Below are 12,596 nucleotides of genomic sequence, written 5' to 3' on the forward strand. Positions count from 1 at the left end.
TGAAAAATTTTTTTAAAAATTTTCGATTTTTTTTTTTTTTTTGCAAGTTTACGAAGTCACTAATACAGATTCAAGAAAAAAATTAAGAAAAAATTTTATTTTCATTTTCATAAAAATTATGACCTTTTCAGAGCGAAATTCTTGTTCCTTTAATTTTTTCAAAAATTCAATCAAGTGGGAAAAAAAACGGTTTGCTGGATTAAATTGAAACTTCGTAGGGTTTTTGTGGGTATATTGAACAGTTAAAGGCACACTTAACATTAGTGGTTTCCGCAATATTTTTGATTGGGCGCTTGATTTTCCAAAAAACCACAAAAAGTCCTTTTTTGGTTGCTTTTTCAAATTCATGTAATGATTAAAAAAATTTTTTTTTCAAAAATCAATAGCTAATCCTTGTAGAAAATTTATTCAAGTTTTTGAAACCAACCTTGAAATTTCTGTGTGATCATTGGTTGCTGAGATATTGGTAATCAAAGACAAAATGATCTTTTTCCATTCAAACACCGATATATCAGCGAGAAATGCTCGTATCGAGATTTTTAAAACCAAATTAAAGCTGAATAAACAAGTTTTCCGGTCTATATGAAGGTTAAGTCAAAAAATTTTTCCAAGTCCGTAGATTAAAAAAAATTCCGAAATTTTTTTTTCGGTGGTTTTCTTAAGATTACTCGAAAAAAAATTTACAAACTCAGATCCGAAAACTAGACACTTAGAGCTACAATTTGCTTTTTTTTTTTTTTGCTGTTCGGCCATTTTTGTATAAGTTACAACCTGTTGAAAATCCCCCAAAAATTTGGATTTTTTTCTGGCTCCCTTAATTTTTGTGAGAAGTGTATTTTCTAGTTTTCAAGCATTAAATTATTTCTATTTCATAAAGTGTGATTGTTCAAAGTAAGTTATAAAATTTTGATTATTATATTTTAAAGTAATTTACTTTGAACTTATGTATAATTACACTATTTATTGAAGTGCAATGTTTTTGGATGACGTTTGTACAAAGATAATTTCTAGTTTATTTAACAATGATTATATACAAGTGCATAGACTTAATGTCTAGAGTAATAGAAATTAATTTTTGTTAATTTTAGTCAATCTAATTAACATTTCTGCTTCTTTTGTAGTATATTGTATTAAACAGTATTTTATAAATCAAATATCTAACAATTGCAACTAGTGATTAATTAGCCTTCCATTTTTTCCAACACTACTCGCAGCGTTGTGAAATATGAAAATGTTTTTGATAAAAACTGAAACAAAATTGAAACATATTTTATTATTTTTGTTGATTATGATTGATGATTATGATTAGTTAATTATTAAATACTGTTGCGTAGTAAGGCAGCGAAAGTACAGGCAGAACTCCGGCTACTTCAATGGTCGCTGGTTTTTGAGATCTTTGTATTACGATGAAAATACTTTTATTCAATTCTTTTGAATTTTTGATCCAAGGAGAATTGTATAGCGCAGTCCCTATATTTTCACACTGAAACAAATTAGTCTAAATTTATCTATTATTGACTTTTGATTTTCAAAAGTGTCTTCGATAATTATTATAGGTAATTGAAGGGCATTACCTTTAAAGAAAAGTTTACTAGTTTTAAGAGAAAAAAATCATTTTAAAGAATTTATTTTTCTTCCATCAAGTAGAAAAGTATTCGAACTTGAAAATTTTCATCCTTCAAGTCAATTTTACTTAGTTCAAATACTTTTCTGCTTGATTCAAAATGATACAATTCTTCAAAATAGTTTTCTTCGTTCAAAACTCTTTCTCTTGAGTCAAGTTAATTTTTCTGTTAGTTTAGAAAAAACAAAAAAAAAATTCTCGGAAACCTTTTATAAATATAAAATAGTTTTTAAATTATTTTCTGAAAAATATGTAAAAAAAAAAATTTGAATTTCTCAATGAGTATCTAACTTTTGTAACAATTGCACGACTCATGATGCGAAGCATCAGAGAGTGCTTTACGATCGAAAAATTTTTTTCGCCTCATTTTGGCGGCTATTTTTATTATTATAGCCTTGTTAGTTCACGGAATCAAGATATTTTGCATACTATTGTCGAGATAATTTAATGGAGATTAATTTCATACTTTTTAAAAATTGATTTACTGCAATAGAATTGGAAAAAAAAACCAAAATAGGTCAAAAAATTTTCCTGTCCGTCATGTGTGAAACCCGAAAACACTGTAACTTGTGAAAAAATCCATTATTTGAGTTAAATTTTTTTTTAAAAAATTCTAATCGACGATTGTAGGTCACTGAATGCGAATGATTAATTAATTCAGTGTCGTTTAATTGCAATTAATAAAAAACGAAAACTACAAGACTGTATATCTATATATATCCATGTAAAATTAACATGGATGGTGATATATCTATATCTATAGATATTATGTACATTTTATTCCACCAGGGGCGCTTGTGCAGTACCTTCCTACTACAGCTGTTTTTTCGGCAATTAATTTTGAACGACTTAAGTTTTTTTTTTTTTTTTATATTTCATAATTAAATGAACATTATGAGTCGTGCACTTTTGGATTTTCCAAACTTTATTTCTTCTATACTTATAAAAAATTATCTTAATTAAGGGGTTACATGGGTTTCCTCCGGGAAAAAATGGCCTATTTTCAACAATTTTTTTTTTAATAGAAAAAATAAAATATTTTGTTCAAACTTTTTACTGTCTTAAAGATACATGTTTAATAAGGGATTACTGAAATTAAAAAAAAAAAAATATTAAAAACTGTGCTAATGTGACGTCATTTCCGGCGAGCCCTCGGAAAAAAGATGCTGCCTCCGCGTGATCAGCAGAACTCCTAGCAGGATTATTTGAAGTGAAAAAAAAAAAATATGTGCTTTAGTTAAGACTTCAAACTAGTTCTTGAACGAAGGAAAAAAAAAATGAAAATTAGATTTTTGGCCGAGTTTTTACAAAAAAATTAAAAATTTGGCTAAAATTTCGCGGCATTTTTTTTTAAATAGTTGTAATTGAAAAAAAAAAAATCATTCGTTCAAGACCTTGTAAATTATATCTTGAAGACCAGTCTAAAATTTCATCAAGATCGGTTGAGTAATTCTCAAGAAATCGTGGGTACCGTTTTTTGGATACTTAGTTTTGAGAAAAACGCGTTCAAAGTTTTGAGTGACAATACAATAGCGCCTTGAGCGCGCAATTTTTTAAAACTGTATCAATTTTTTGAATCCGTGAAACTCGTGTAACCCCTTAAGTCGAGAGAAAAAGATCTTGAAACAAAAAATTAATTTTGAAGAATTTCATTATTTTTATTCAAGCAAAAAAATTTTTGATCCAAAAAGATGTCTTTGATTTGAGTAAATTTTATTTAATTCAATAATTTTTATACTTGATTGAAAATCAAACTCTTCAAAATTAATTTTTTGCTTTCTCCTTTTACTTTACAAAAATCAGCTTGATTAATCAAGCTTATTTTTCTTTTTAACTATCTATCTGCTCAAAAATTCTTAATCCTGTTATCTAAACGAAAATTTTTTTCTGTGTGCTCTCGTATGCATTAAGTAAAAAGTCACAATCACCAGCTTGAAGCTTCTTTATAAAATTTCTAACTCAATTGATAGTATATTTTGTTCATATGACAACAACAACAACAGCGCCGTATAAACTCTTACCATTTGCGAAAGATGCTCAGATGGCCATGCACAAAGATACAACACCGCCGATAACCCCATTGACAAAACAACAAAGGGTACTTTATCAGCCACTGGTTCATTCTGTTAAAAACTCAAAATATTAAAAAAAAAATTATATAAAATTACAAATTATACACTGACATAAGGATGTTTTAATATTTTATAAGCTTTAAATGTCAATAAATATATGTTGTGTTAAATGTTCTTTCCTTTCTAAAAAATGTTTATTAAAAATTGAAAAACAATCATTTAAATTAAAAAATGAATAAATTGTTTCCAAATAATTGAATTTATTAACAGTTAATAAATTCTTTTATCAATGCATAAATTAAAGATCATATCCAACAAAATTTTACCCCAACAATATGAACTCCACTGGTGATGACAGCAATCGTGCACATAACAACCGTCGTTGCTAAAATATGACGACTACTTGTTATAATTTCTTCGATGAACCTAGACAGCACATTAAATATGAGTCAAAAACTTTTATACCACTAAAAATATTAATTACCACAATAAATACTGATGTTTTCTGACACAATCTATGAACTGGTAGTTGCTGGTGACATTCTGAAACTCTTCGCCCAACAATTCCAGCCTTGCACCAGCGTACCACAGCAACATAGCGATTTGGCAGTCAAAAACTGGGATTGACATGCAATGGATAGTCGCTATGCTTTGTTGCAAGTAGATAATCTCAAAAGTTGGGTGTCCATCCACAGGGAATGGATATTCAGCAATATTGGGAAACGGCTGTGGGGCACTTAGTGGCGAAATAATGATCACAAATGCTGCAAAAACAGCAGACATCATTATCGTCACGTGTAATCTTCCACATCTTTTGATGTAATTTATGAATAAATCTCTTTCATTATTTCCTGCTTGAGCAACATGTCCTTCCATTTCACAGAGAAGAAACTGAAAAATAAATTTATAAAAATTAACAAACAATCAATTGAAATTTGCACAAAGTTGTTAATAATAACTATCAAATGATTAAATTATAAATGAATTCACAATAGGAAACCTGAAGTTTTCGAAAATGTATTTTGCATAAAAACATTTTGATGAAAGCTTGGCTACAATTGGCAGCATCACACAATGACTTTGTAAAACTCAATATATTATTGGTATTGTTGTACGCGGCGTAGCACATCGGCAGAAATGCCATTATTGACATGATCCAACAAAACCACCATTTTACAGTGAAAACAATGAGCTGGAACTTGTTTGCTCCTTGGTAGTGAGGCCAAGAACTGCCAAGTATCGAAGTGAATTTGGTGAAGGCGATGGCAAACTCTGGGGTTGCTTTGAATATCATTTTCTTGTAGTAGTTCGAAAACGAATGAGCTGATTGTTTGTGTGTGAAGAGTGTGAACCCTCGGTGATACCAAAGATAGCTTCAATGCGTCGATTGGTAATTACTGGTCTGCTACATAGTTGATTAGCTTTAGCTGAAGTTTGCAGTAATGAATTGATAATCAGTGGCTCAAAATACACTTTTAGCGGTGAAAAGGGTTGAAGTGATAATTCCGTAGGCTACCCAGACATTGTGGAGCCGCTGATGATAGTGTCAGTGGTGCAATTAAGTACTCAAATATTTAGATTTGCGGAATTGTGGGACTAAACTACAATTATGAAGAGTTTAGGTGCTGCGGAAATTCAACGTATGAAATTAACTATTTAAGCGAAATGTTTGGATAGTCTTAGTTTCTAGTAATAATTCATAGCCTTTGGGGTAGTGTAAAATTATACTAATTATATGTTAGCTTTTCGATGAAGAGTTCGTTCACCTCGATGATTTTTTTGCAAAAATATCGCCTAGTGTAAGTCTATGGAGGGTAGTGAAGTTCGTACATTGTAACATCTGTTGTAGCAAAATTGAATAAGAGGATTTCAAACAAAGATAAGTGAATAGTGTGGGAGTGAACGAAATTCATTCTAGTGCTGTTAGGATTAGAGTATGATAGTTTGTTCTGAAATTAAATATCCCATTATTATTATTTTATTTTATTTTATTTTTTTTTCGATATAATAATTATTTATATTATTTTGACGTTTTTGCCAAGTTTGGGTTTATAAAATCTCAATAATATTCCAGTCTTAATCTCTTTTGGTAACATTATTCTCATAATATAATATTGTAAGATTTCTCATATAAGATAAATGAATCAAAAAAAATTTATTATGAAGATAAATTGTTTATCAAGAAAATTCATGAATTTTTTCTATCAAATACCCGTGTAAAAAAAAATTGTCTCAAAAATGTCCCAAGCATGGGACATCCAAACGTGACACAATAAGGGACAATTTTGGGATATCTTAGAAATAATTAGAAATTTTAAAATAGTGCATTTAAGTAATTTTTCGTCGATTTTAAGTATTTTTTTTTAAGATTTTCAGAATACTTCTACAATTTTAAACGTTTTTTAAATGATTTTAATAAACATAATTTATTTTTGCACAGCTGTAGATTTGTCTAGAAAGTGATGGATAAAACATTTATTGAACATCTTTGGGACAATTTAAGGACATTTCTGGGACAGTTTTAGGACATTTTTGGGACAATTTTAAGACATTTTTTTAATATTTTCAGGACATTTTTTAAATATTTTGAGGACAACTTTTAACGTTTTTCAAATGATTTTAAAAAAGACAATTGTTTTTTGCACGGTTGTAGATACATTCTAAAATTAATGGATAAAAAATTTTAGGACATTTTCGGAACATTTTTTGGACATTTTAAAAATATTTTTAGAACATTTTTTAAATATTTTGAAGACAATTTAAACGTTTTTAAATGATTTTAAGAACGATAATTTATTTTTGCACATCTGTAGATTTGTCTAGAAATTAATGAATGAAACAACGCCAAAGCTATTAATTATGACTCAAAAATATTATCAAATACCGACATACAATACTGCACTTCAGTCCCACAAAAAGACAAATTGGTTAATCCCCACAATTGTAAGGAATACTGGTGGTTTACCTAATCTGCTCCTTTTCCTCCTTTTATTATTTATTATCTTCTCTTTCTCCCGTTTTCTTTATTTGTTGCTGTATGTATATATTTATATTTTGTTGTATCTGTTTTTCTTTTTAATACTATAAGCCTTTTTAATATACATCGCTTTTTTTAGGCTAACTCATTACTAATCATATACTATTAATCTCTACAATATTCATATGTATAAAAGACTAAGACTAAAATTAAACAAAAAACAAAATATGTATTGCCCATTGAGACATCTCAGGTACCAAACCATTATATGTAAGCTTCTATGAGAGCCATGCAGGCCAGGTAGAATAAGATGAGTTTATCAAATATTGTAATAGGTCATGTACGTTTATACCTATATATCATTTACCTTGTAAATTTATGTATCAATAATTTCAAAATAAAGTTTTTTTTTTAAAAAAAAAGGGGATAAACCTTGGGCTTGTGGCGGAGAGGACATCGGGTTCGATTCCTCGGTGATACAGAATGGTTTTTTCGGTAACCTAAACTTCTTTTTAATTTGAGTGATAGAAATTTACGATGTTGCATCGTATAAATTACGATGTTTGAGTTCTGGTCCGGCATTACAATTTCATATACTAAAAATTACGATGTTTTTATTGTAATTTTTCGTACAATTTTCTTTCCGTGTACATTAATCTTGCGATAAATTTATAACCGTGCAAAAATAAATCATCTTTCTTAAAATCAATTGTAAAACGTTCAAAATTGTCCTAAAAATATTAAAAAAATGTCCAAGAAATGTTTTGAAAATGTCCAAAAAATGTATCGAAAGTCCCAAAATTGTCCTAAAGTTTTTTATCCATTAATTTTAGGATGTATCTACAACCGTGCAAAAAACAATTGTCTTAAAATCATTTAAAAAATGTTAAAAATTGTCCTAAAAATATTGAAAAAATGTTCTGAAAATATTCAAAAAATGTCCTAAAAATGTTCCAAAAATGTCCTAAAATTGTCCCAAAACTATCCTAAAAATTTTCATACATTAATCTTGCTATAAATTTATAACCGTGCAAAAATAAATCATCTTTCTTAAAATCATGAAAAACGTTCAAAATTGTCCTAAAAATATTTAAAAAATGTTTTGAAAATGTCCAAAAAATGTTCTGAAAATGTCCTAAAATTGTCCTAAAATTTTTTATCCATTAATTTTAGGATGTATTTACAACCGTGCAAAAAACAATTATCTTAAAATCATTTGAAAAACGTTAAAAATTGTCCTAAACATATTTAAAAAATGTCCAAAAAATGTTTTGAAAATGCCCAAAAAATGTTCCGAAAATGTCCTAAAACTGTCCCAGAAATGTCCTTAAATTCTTCCAAAGATGTTTAATCAATGTTTAATCAATGTTTTGTTAATGTGTCACGTTTGGATGTCCCATGCTTGGGACATTTTTGGGACTATTTTTTTTTACACGGGTATATCTATATAATGCATTTAATTAAAAAAGTTTTCTTATAATTTTGATGGGCTCATTCATTTGTTATTAATTATCAAAAAATTTTGAATCTGTCGCAACTTTGTGTAAAGGTTTATCGAACAATTTTACTTTAAAAATTTTATCTTTTTCTGTTATATAATCCTCTACTCATTGTTTATTAAGTAAAATTTTTAAAATTATCAAATGTCTGCTAATTTCCCTAATTTCAGTATTTTTTAATTTTTAATGTTAAAAATTTCTTTCTGATTTGTAATTTTTACGTGCATTATATTTTTATAAATTATTATCCGAACAGTATATCATCTTCAAGTTTGATGCTTCATAAAAGTTAATGATACTGAACTTAGCAGAAATCTGACAAATTTAAATTATAACAAATCAACTGTGGTAAAAAAAAAATATTTAAAAAAATTTGTATTTATCATTTTTTTTTTATTTTTGACGAAGAATTTTTCTATTAAAATTTTTTCACAAAATTTCAGTTGTTATATAAATCTAAAAAATTAACATTAGTCCATTTTTCCATTGAGAGGGAAAATACGAGATATTGAGTGCATTGTTAAATAGTATTGTGTAGAGGTATATAATGTTAGAGGGGAGGTTTTTTAAAATGATGTTGGGTATTCCGTCGAAACTGGAAGATTTTTTGTTATTTAGTTTCCTGAAGATCTTTTGGAGTTCTGGAAAAGAGGTAAATTAATCTGGGAATTGCTCGTTTGGGGGATAGGTGGAGGGGGTATTTTTGGATAATTTTAGTAAGGAAAGTGTTGGAAGTATATTTAGTTTTAGATGTACAGTACTTGCAAGTACAGTACCCTCGCTTCCTTATACCTGACCCTTTCCCCTTCCATAGCCATTGACCCCCTAATATTGCATTTTTTGTTGTAGGCGTAAGTTGATGTCACAACTGACACTTTTCCGGGTCATCAGTTGAGCAGATATCCTTAAAGCAAGCGGTTACTGTTGCCTAACAGTCCCTTTTCATTTATTGTATTTTAACACTTATGTATACAGTTTTCATTTCAATTATAAATAAAACCAAGCATTAAACTTAATAATTGTTTATCAATTAGTAAAACCAACAGAAAGGTTGGATAGCTCTTCGAGGTTTATTTTGGTCTTGAGTTCATTGATTTTTTTGTTCACTAGCCTTATATGAGCATCTTTACCCATGTTAATGTTTTGATTATTAGTTGCCTCGAAATGAGCACCGATTAGATTTAGTTTGTCACAGGGGGACGTGATGATGCAATTATTGTTACTGTCTTTATAAAGAGAGTTTATGTCTAGGCCCGCTGAGTTTAGTATGTGAATCTTATCTGTAGGTACTTTTAAATTGTCAATAGAGGAAGTGGTTTTCTTTCTGAATAATCTGTTAATTTGAGGGAGCGATTTAACTGGGTCGTTTGGTGGTATGCTTCTAATTTTTCTTTCCCAATATATGTTAGACGCTTTCTGGAATTCATCGTTTATTTTATCTTTAAGCTCTTTCAATGTATTTTTGTATGAAATGATTAATGAGTTGTTTTATTTTATGCCTAGTTTACGCAGTCTGTGTATGTGTGAAGATATGTAGTTTTTATGTTTTTGTAATTTTTTGATATGGTCGTTTACGATTCTATCCGTCGCGTTTTTGGGGATGATTTTTGGAGTAGAGTTATTAATTGCGTTAGTGATAGCTGTATTTAGGTTTATAAGTCCTTTGTCTATTTCTTCTTTAGAAAGGTTTCTGTCTGTTGGTAATTCCGAGGTATTGTAAGAGTTGAGTATTCTGTGAAAGCGATTCCAATTAGTTTTTGCATAATTTAGGCTGTCGCGTTTCTTCCGTTTCGATATGTACGAGAGAATCGATGGTGATATTAAACTTAATTGCGTTATGGTCACATTCAAAAGGTAAGGTGATGAGGTTATTATTCGTCAAATTTACGAAATTGATGCGATTGTCTGCTAAGCATATGTCAAGATAAGATTCACTCGCAGGATAAGATGCTAGATCGGGGCCTAGTATGTTTATTCTGAATTTTATTTCGTTGTCTTTCTGCCAGATGTGAAGAGCCCGACCTCTTGAATTTCTCTTCTCGTTTTTCCAGTCTTTATGTTTGGCATTAATATCTCCAGCTATAATATAAAAGTTGTTAGGGTCGTCAAGGTTAAGTTCATTGAATAAGGCTGATAATTCTTCGATGAATTCTTTTTTACAGTTTCCTGCAGAGTAAACCGAGAGAATAAACAGTTTCTTGTCGCTGGAAATGTTAATTTTTATTGCCGTACTTTCGATGCATAGGGCATTTGTTAGACATTTGGGAAAAACCCTGGTGTGTTTAAAATAATTTTTTATGAGTATGGCTGTGCCTCTCCCTTGGGTAGAGTTGAGTCTGTCTGTTCTGAGTATTTTGTAGTTATTGAAAATAGGATCTTATTTTTGAGATAATTTTGTTTCACCAAGAAGTACAAAATCTGGATTTTCGTGATTTATGAGTTGTGTTAAGTTGTAACGTTTATTGTGAGAAATAAGAGAGTTTATATTTAGTGCAATGAAGGACAGTTCGCTCGTGAGTTTATGACTCTTTGTTAAGGGATTAGACATTATTGGATTGTGTATGGGTAAAAAGGCTGTAAAGATCGTCTACTCGACCTATTGTGGCTGATACTGCATCGGCGAGGGTTTTTAACTGTAGGCATATGTTGGAAAGGTCAGGGTTTGGTACCTGGGAATGTTGATTGTTGTAATTGTGTATAGGTATTTGGTTCTGGTGTGTTTGGGTATGGTAAGTGTTTTGGTGGTCATTTGGAGAGTTTTTTTTCATAATGTCTCTGAAAGAAACAGCAGGATTAATTAATTTATTGATGCTAGCTAGCTTCCTTTCTCTTTCTTCTTTCTGTCTTTGTTGTAATTTTTTAACGTTATCTTTAAATGCTTTGAATTTGTTGCACCCTCTGTAAGATGCCGGGTGACCAAATTCATTGCATAATACGCACTTAAGGTTGCTCTTAATATCTATTGGAGGATTCTCGTTCATTAATGATTCTGATTTCAATTTATCAATTGGGCACTCGTTTAAGTTATGTGTTCCTGCGCATTTGACGTATTTGAATGTGCGATTGCAATTTTTAGATGTGTGATCTAAACCTTGACAGTTAAAACATTGTACTATGTCAGGGTTTCTGTATTTGTCCCAATGGATAATTTGATAATCAAAGTTATTGATTTTTTCAAGATTTTTCACAATACTATCTGCAGATAAATGGACCGCGAAAATTGGCAATGTTTTATTTTCGAGAATTGATTTTTTGGTTTTAAATTGACGTACTTTTAAAAATTGAATTCCTTCGACTTTTAAGTTAATTAGGTCCTTGAGGATATCTTCAGGAATGTAGTTACCCTCAAGTCCTCTTAATAAAAATACTTGCTCTTTGTCCTCTTTGAGGGTGTTTGTATAGAAATCTACTTTTTCTGCTTGAAGAGCAGATTTTATTTTTTTAAAAATCTTTTACATTGTTGACAGTTATTGTGTGTTTATTGTATTTTAACATTTTTGTTGAGAAATTACTATCTAAATTTAGTTTTTTAAGAACATTTACAGTGGTTTGACACTGTTGACCGAATACCTTGATTGGTGGTGGCTTACTTGATCTGACATCAGATGTAATGGTTTTATTGTCCTTGGCAGTGGGAGAATTTACGCATCCTTCGTTGAGGGTATACGTACCTGATGAGGTTATTGACTGGATTGATGAATCCGTGGATGATTCTTTTAATTTTTTTGGAGGTGATGGCGGAGAGAGGCTCTCTTCTGTGTCTGGATTTTGTACTTTTGATGAGATACTTCTACTTTGGAGTTGATTCTGTAGTGAAGTAATCATCTTGTGTTGTTGGTTGTTCTGCCTTGTGAGGTTTTCAATAACTTTGTTGAGCTCAACTATGGTGGACTCCAAGCTTTTTAGTTGCTTGGTAATTTTGTCCTCTGGTAATTCTGTTGTTTCCATGTCTATTGAATTTATAGGGTCTGTGTCTACTGAATTTGATGTATTCTTAGCTATTGGAGGTGGGGTTTCCCCTTTTAGATTCGCTTTCCTCTTCATAGAGGAATTTTTCACTATCCGGTTTGTTGACTTTTTTACAGAAGCACTTATACTAATGTTATTGTTTTTGAGTTTATGAAGCACAATTTTTTGCGATAGATTATTGATATCATCTACAGAGATAGGATTGTTTTTCGCTTTTTCCACTAATTTTTTGATTTCACAGTTTAATGTTGTGTTATTAAATGTTGGAGTCACTGCACTGTTTTTATCGGTTGATGGATTTGTACTACACACTTTAGGAGAAGCCTCCTGCGTTAATGACTCGTTTGTCATTGACCGGACTGACTTCTCCTTGATATTAGTTAGGTTAATTAACTATATAACTTCACTGATATACCTGGTAATTTTATTTAAATTGAAGATGAATAATACTGAGT

The 12,596-nt window shown here is 30.0% G+C and overlaps 1 protein-coding gene across 1 annotated transcript; it reads right to left on the minus strand.

Moving 5' to 3' along the window:
• Positions 1 to 1,082: 1,082 nt before the first annotated feature.
• LOC123265127 (odorant receptor 30a-like) lies at positions 1,083 to 5,403 on the minus strand. The gene is made up of 6 exons (XM_044728773.1): positions 4,697 to 5,403; positions 4,181 to 4,587; positions 4,023 to 4,122; positions 3,646 to 3,747; positions 1,325 to 1,483; positions 1,083 to 1,247 (listed from the first exon to the last, which is right to left on the minus strand). The coding sequence occupies exons 1-6, from the start codon at positions 4,988 to 4,990 to the stop codon at positions 1,182 to 1,184; spliced, it is 1,128 nt and encodes a 375-aa protein (XP_044584708.1). The 5' UTR covers positions 4,991 to 5,403; the 3' UTR covers positions 1,083 to 1,181.
• Between the last annotated feature and the right edge of the window lie 7,193 nt (positions 5,404 to 12,596).

The sequence above is a fragment of the Cotesia glomerata genome, linkage group LG5, assembly GCF_020080835.1.
Source record: "Cotesia glomerata isolate CgM1 linkage group LG5, MPM_Cglom_v2.3, whole genome shotgun sequence".
Classification (NCBI taxonomy): Eukaryota; Metazoa; Arthropoda; class Insecta; order Hymenoptera; family Braconidae; genus Cotesia; species Cotesia glomerata.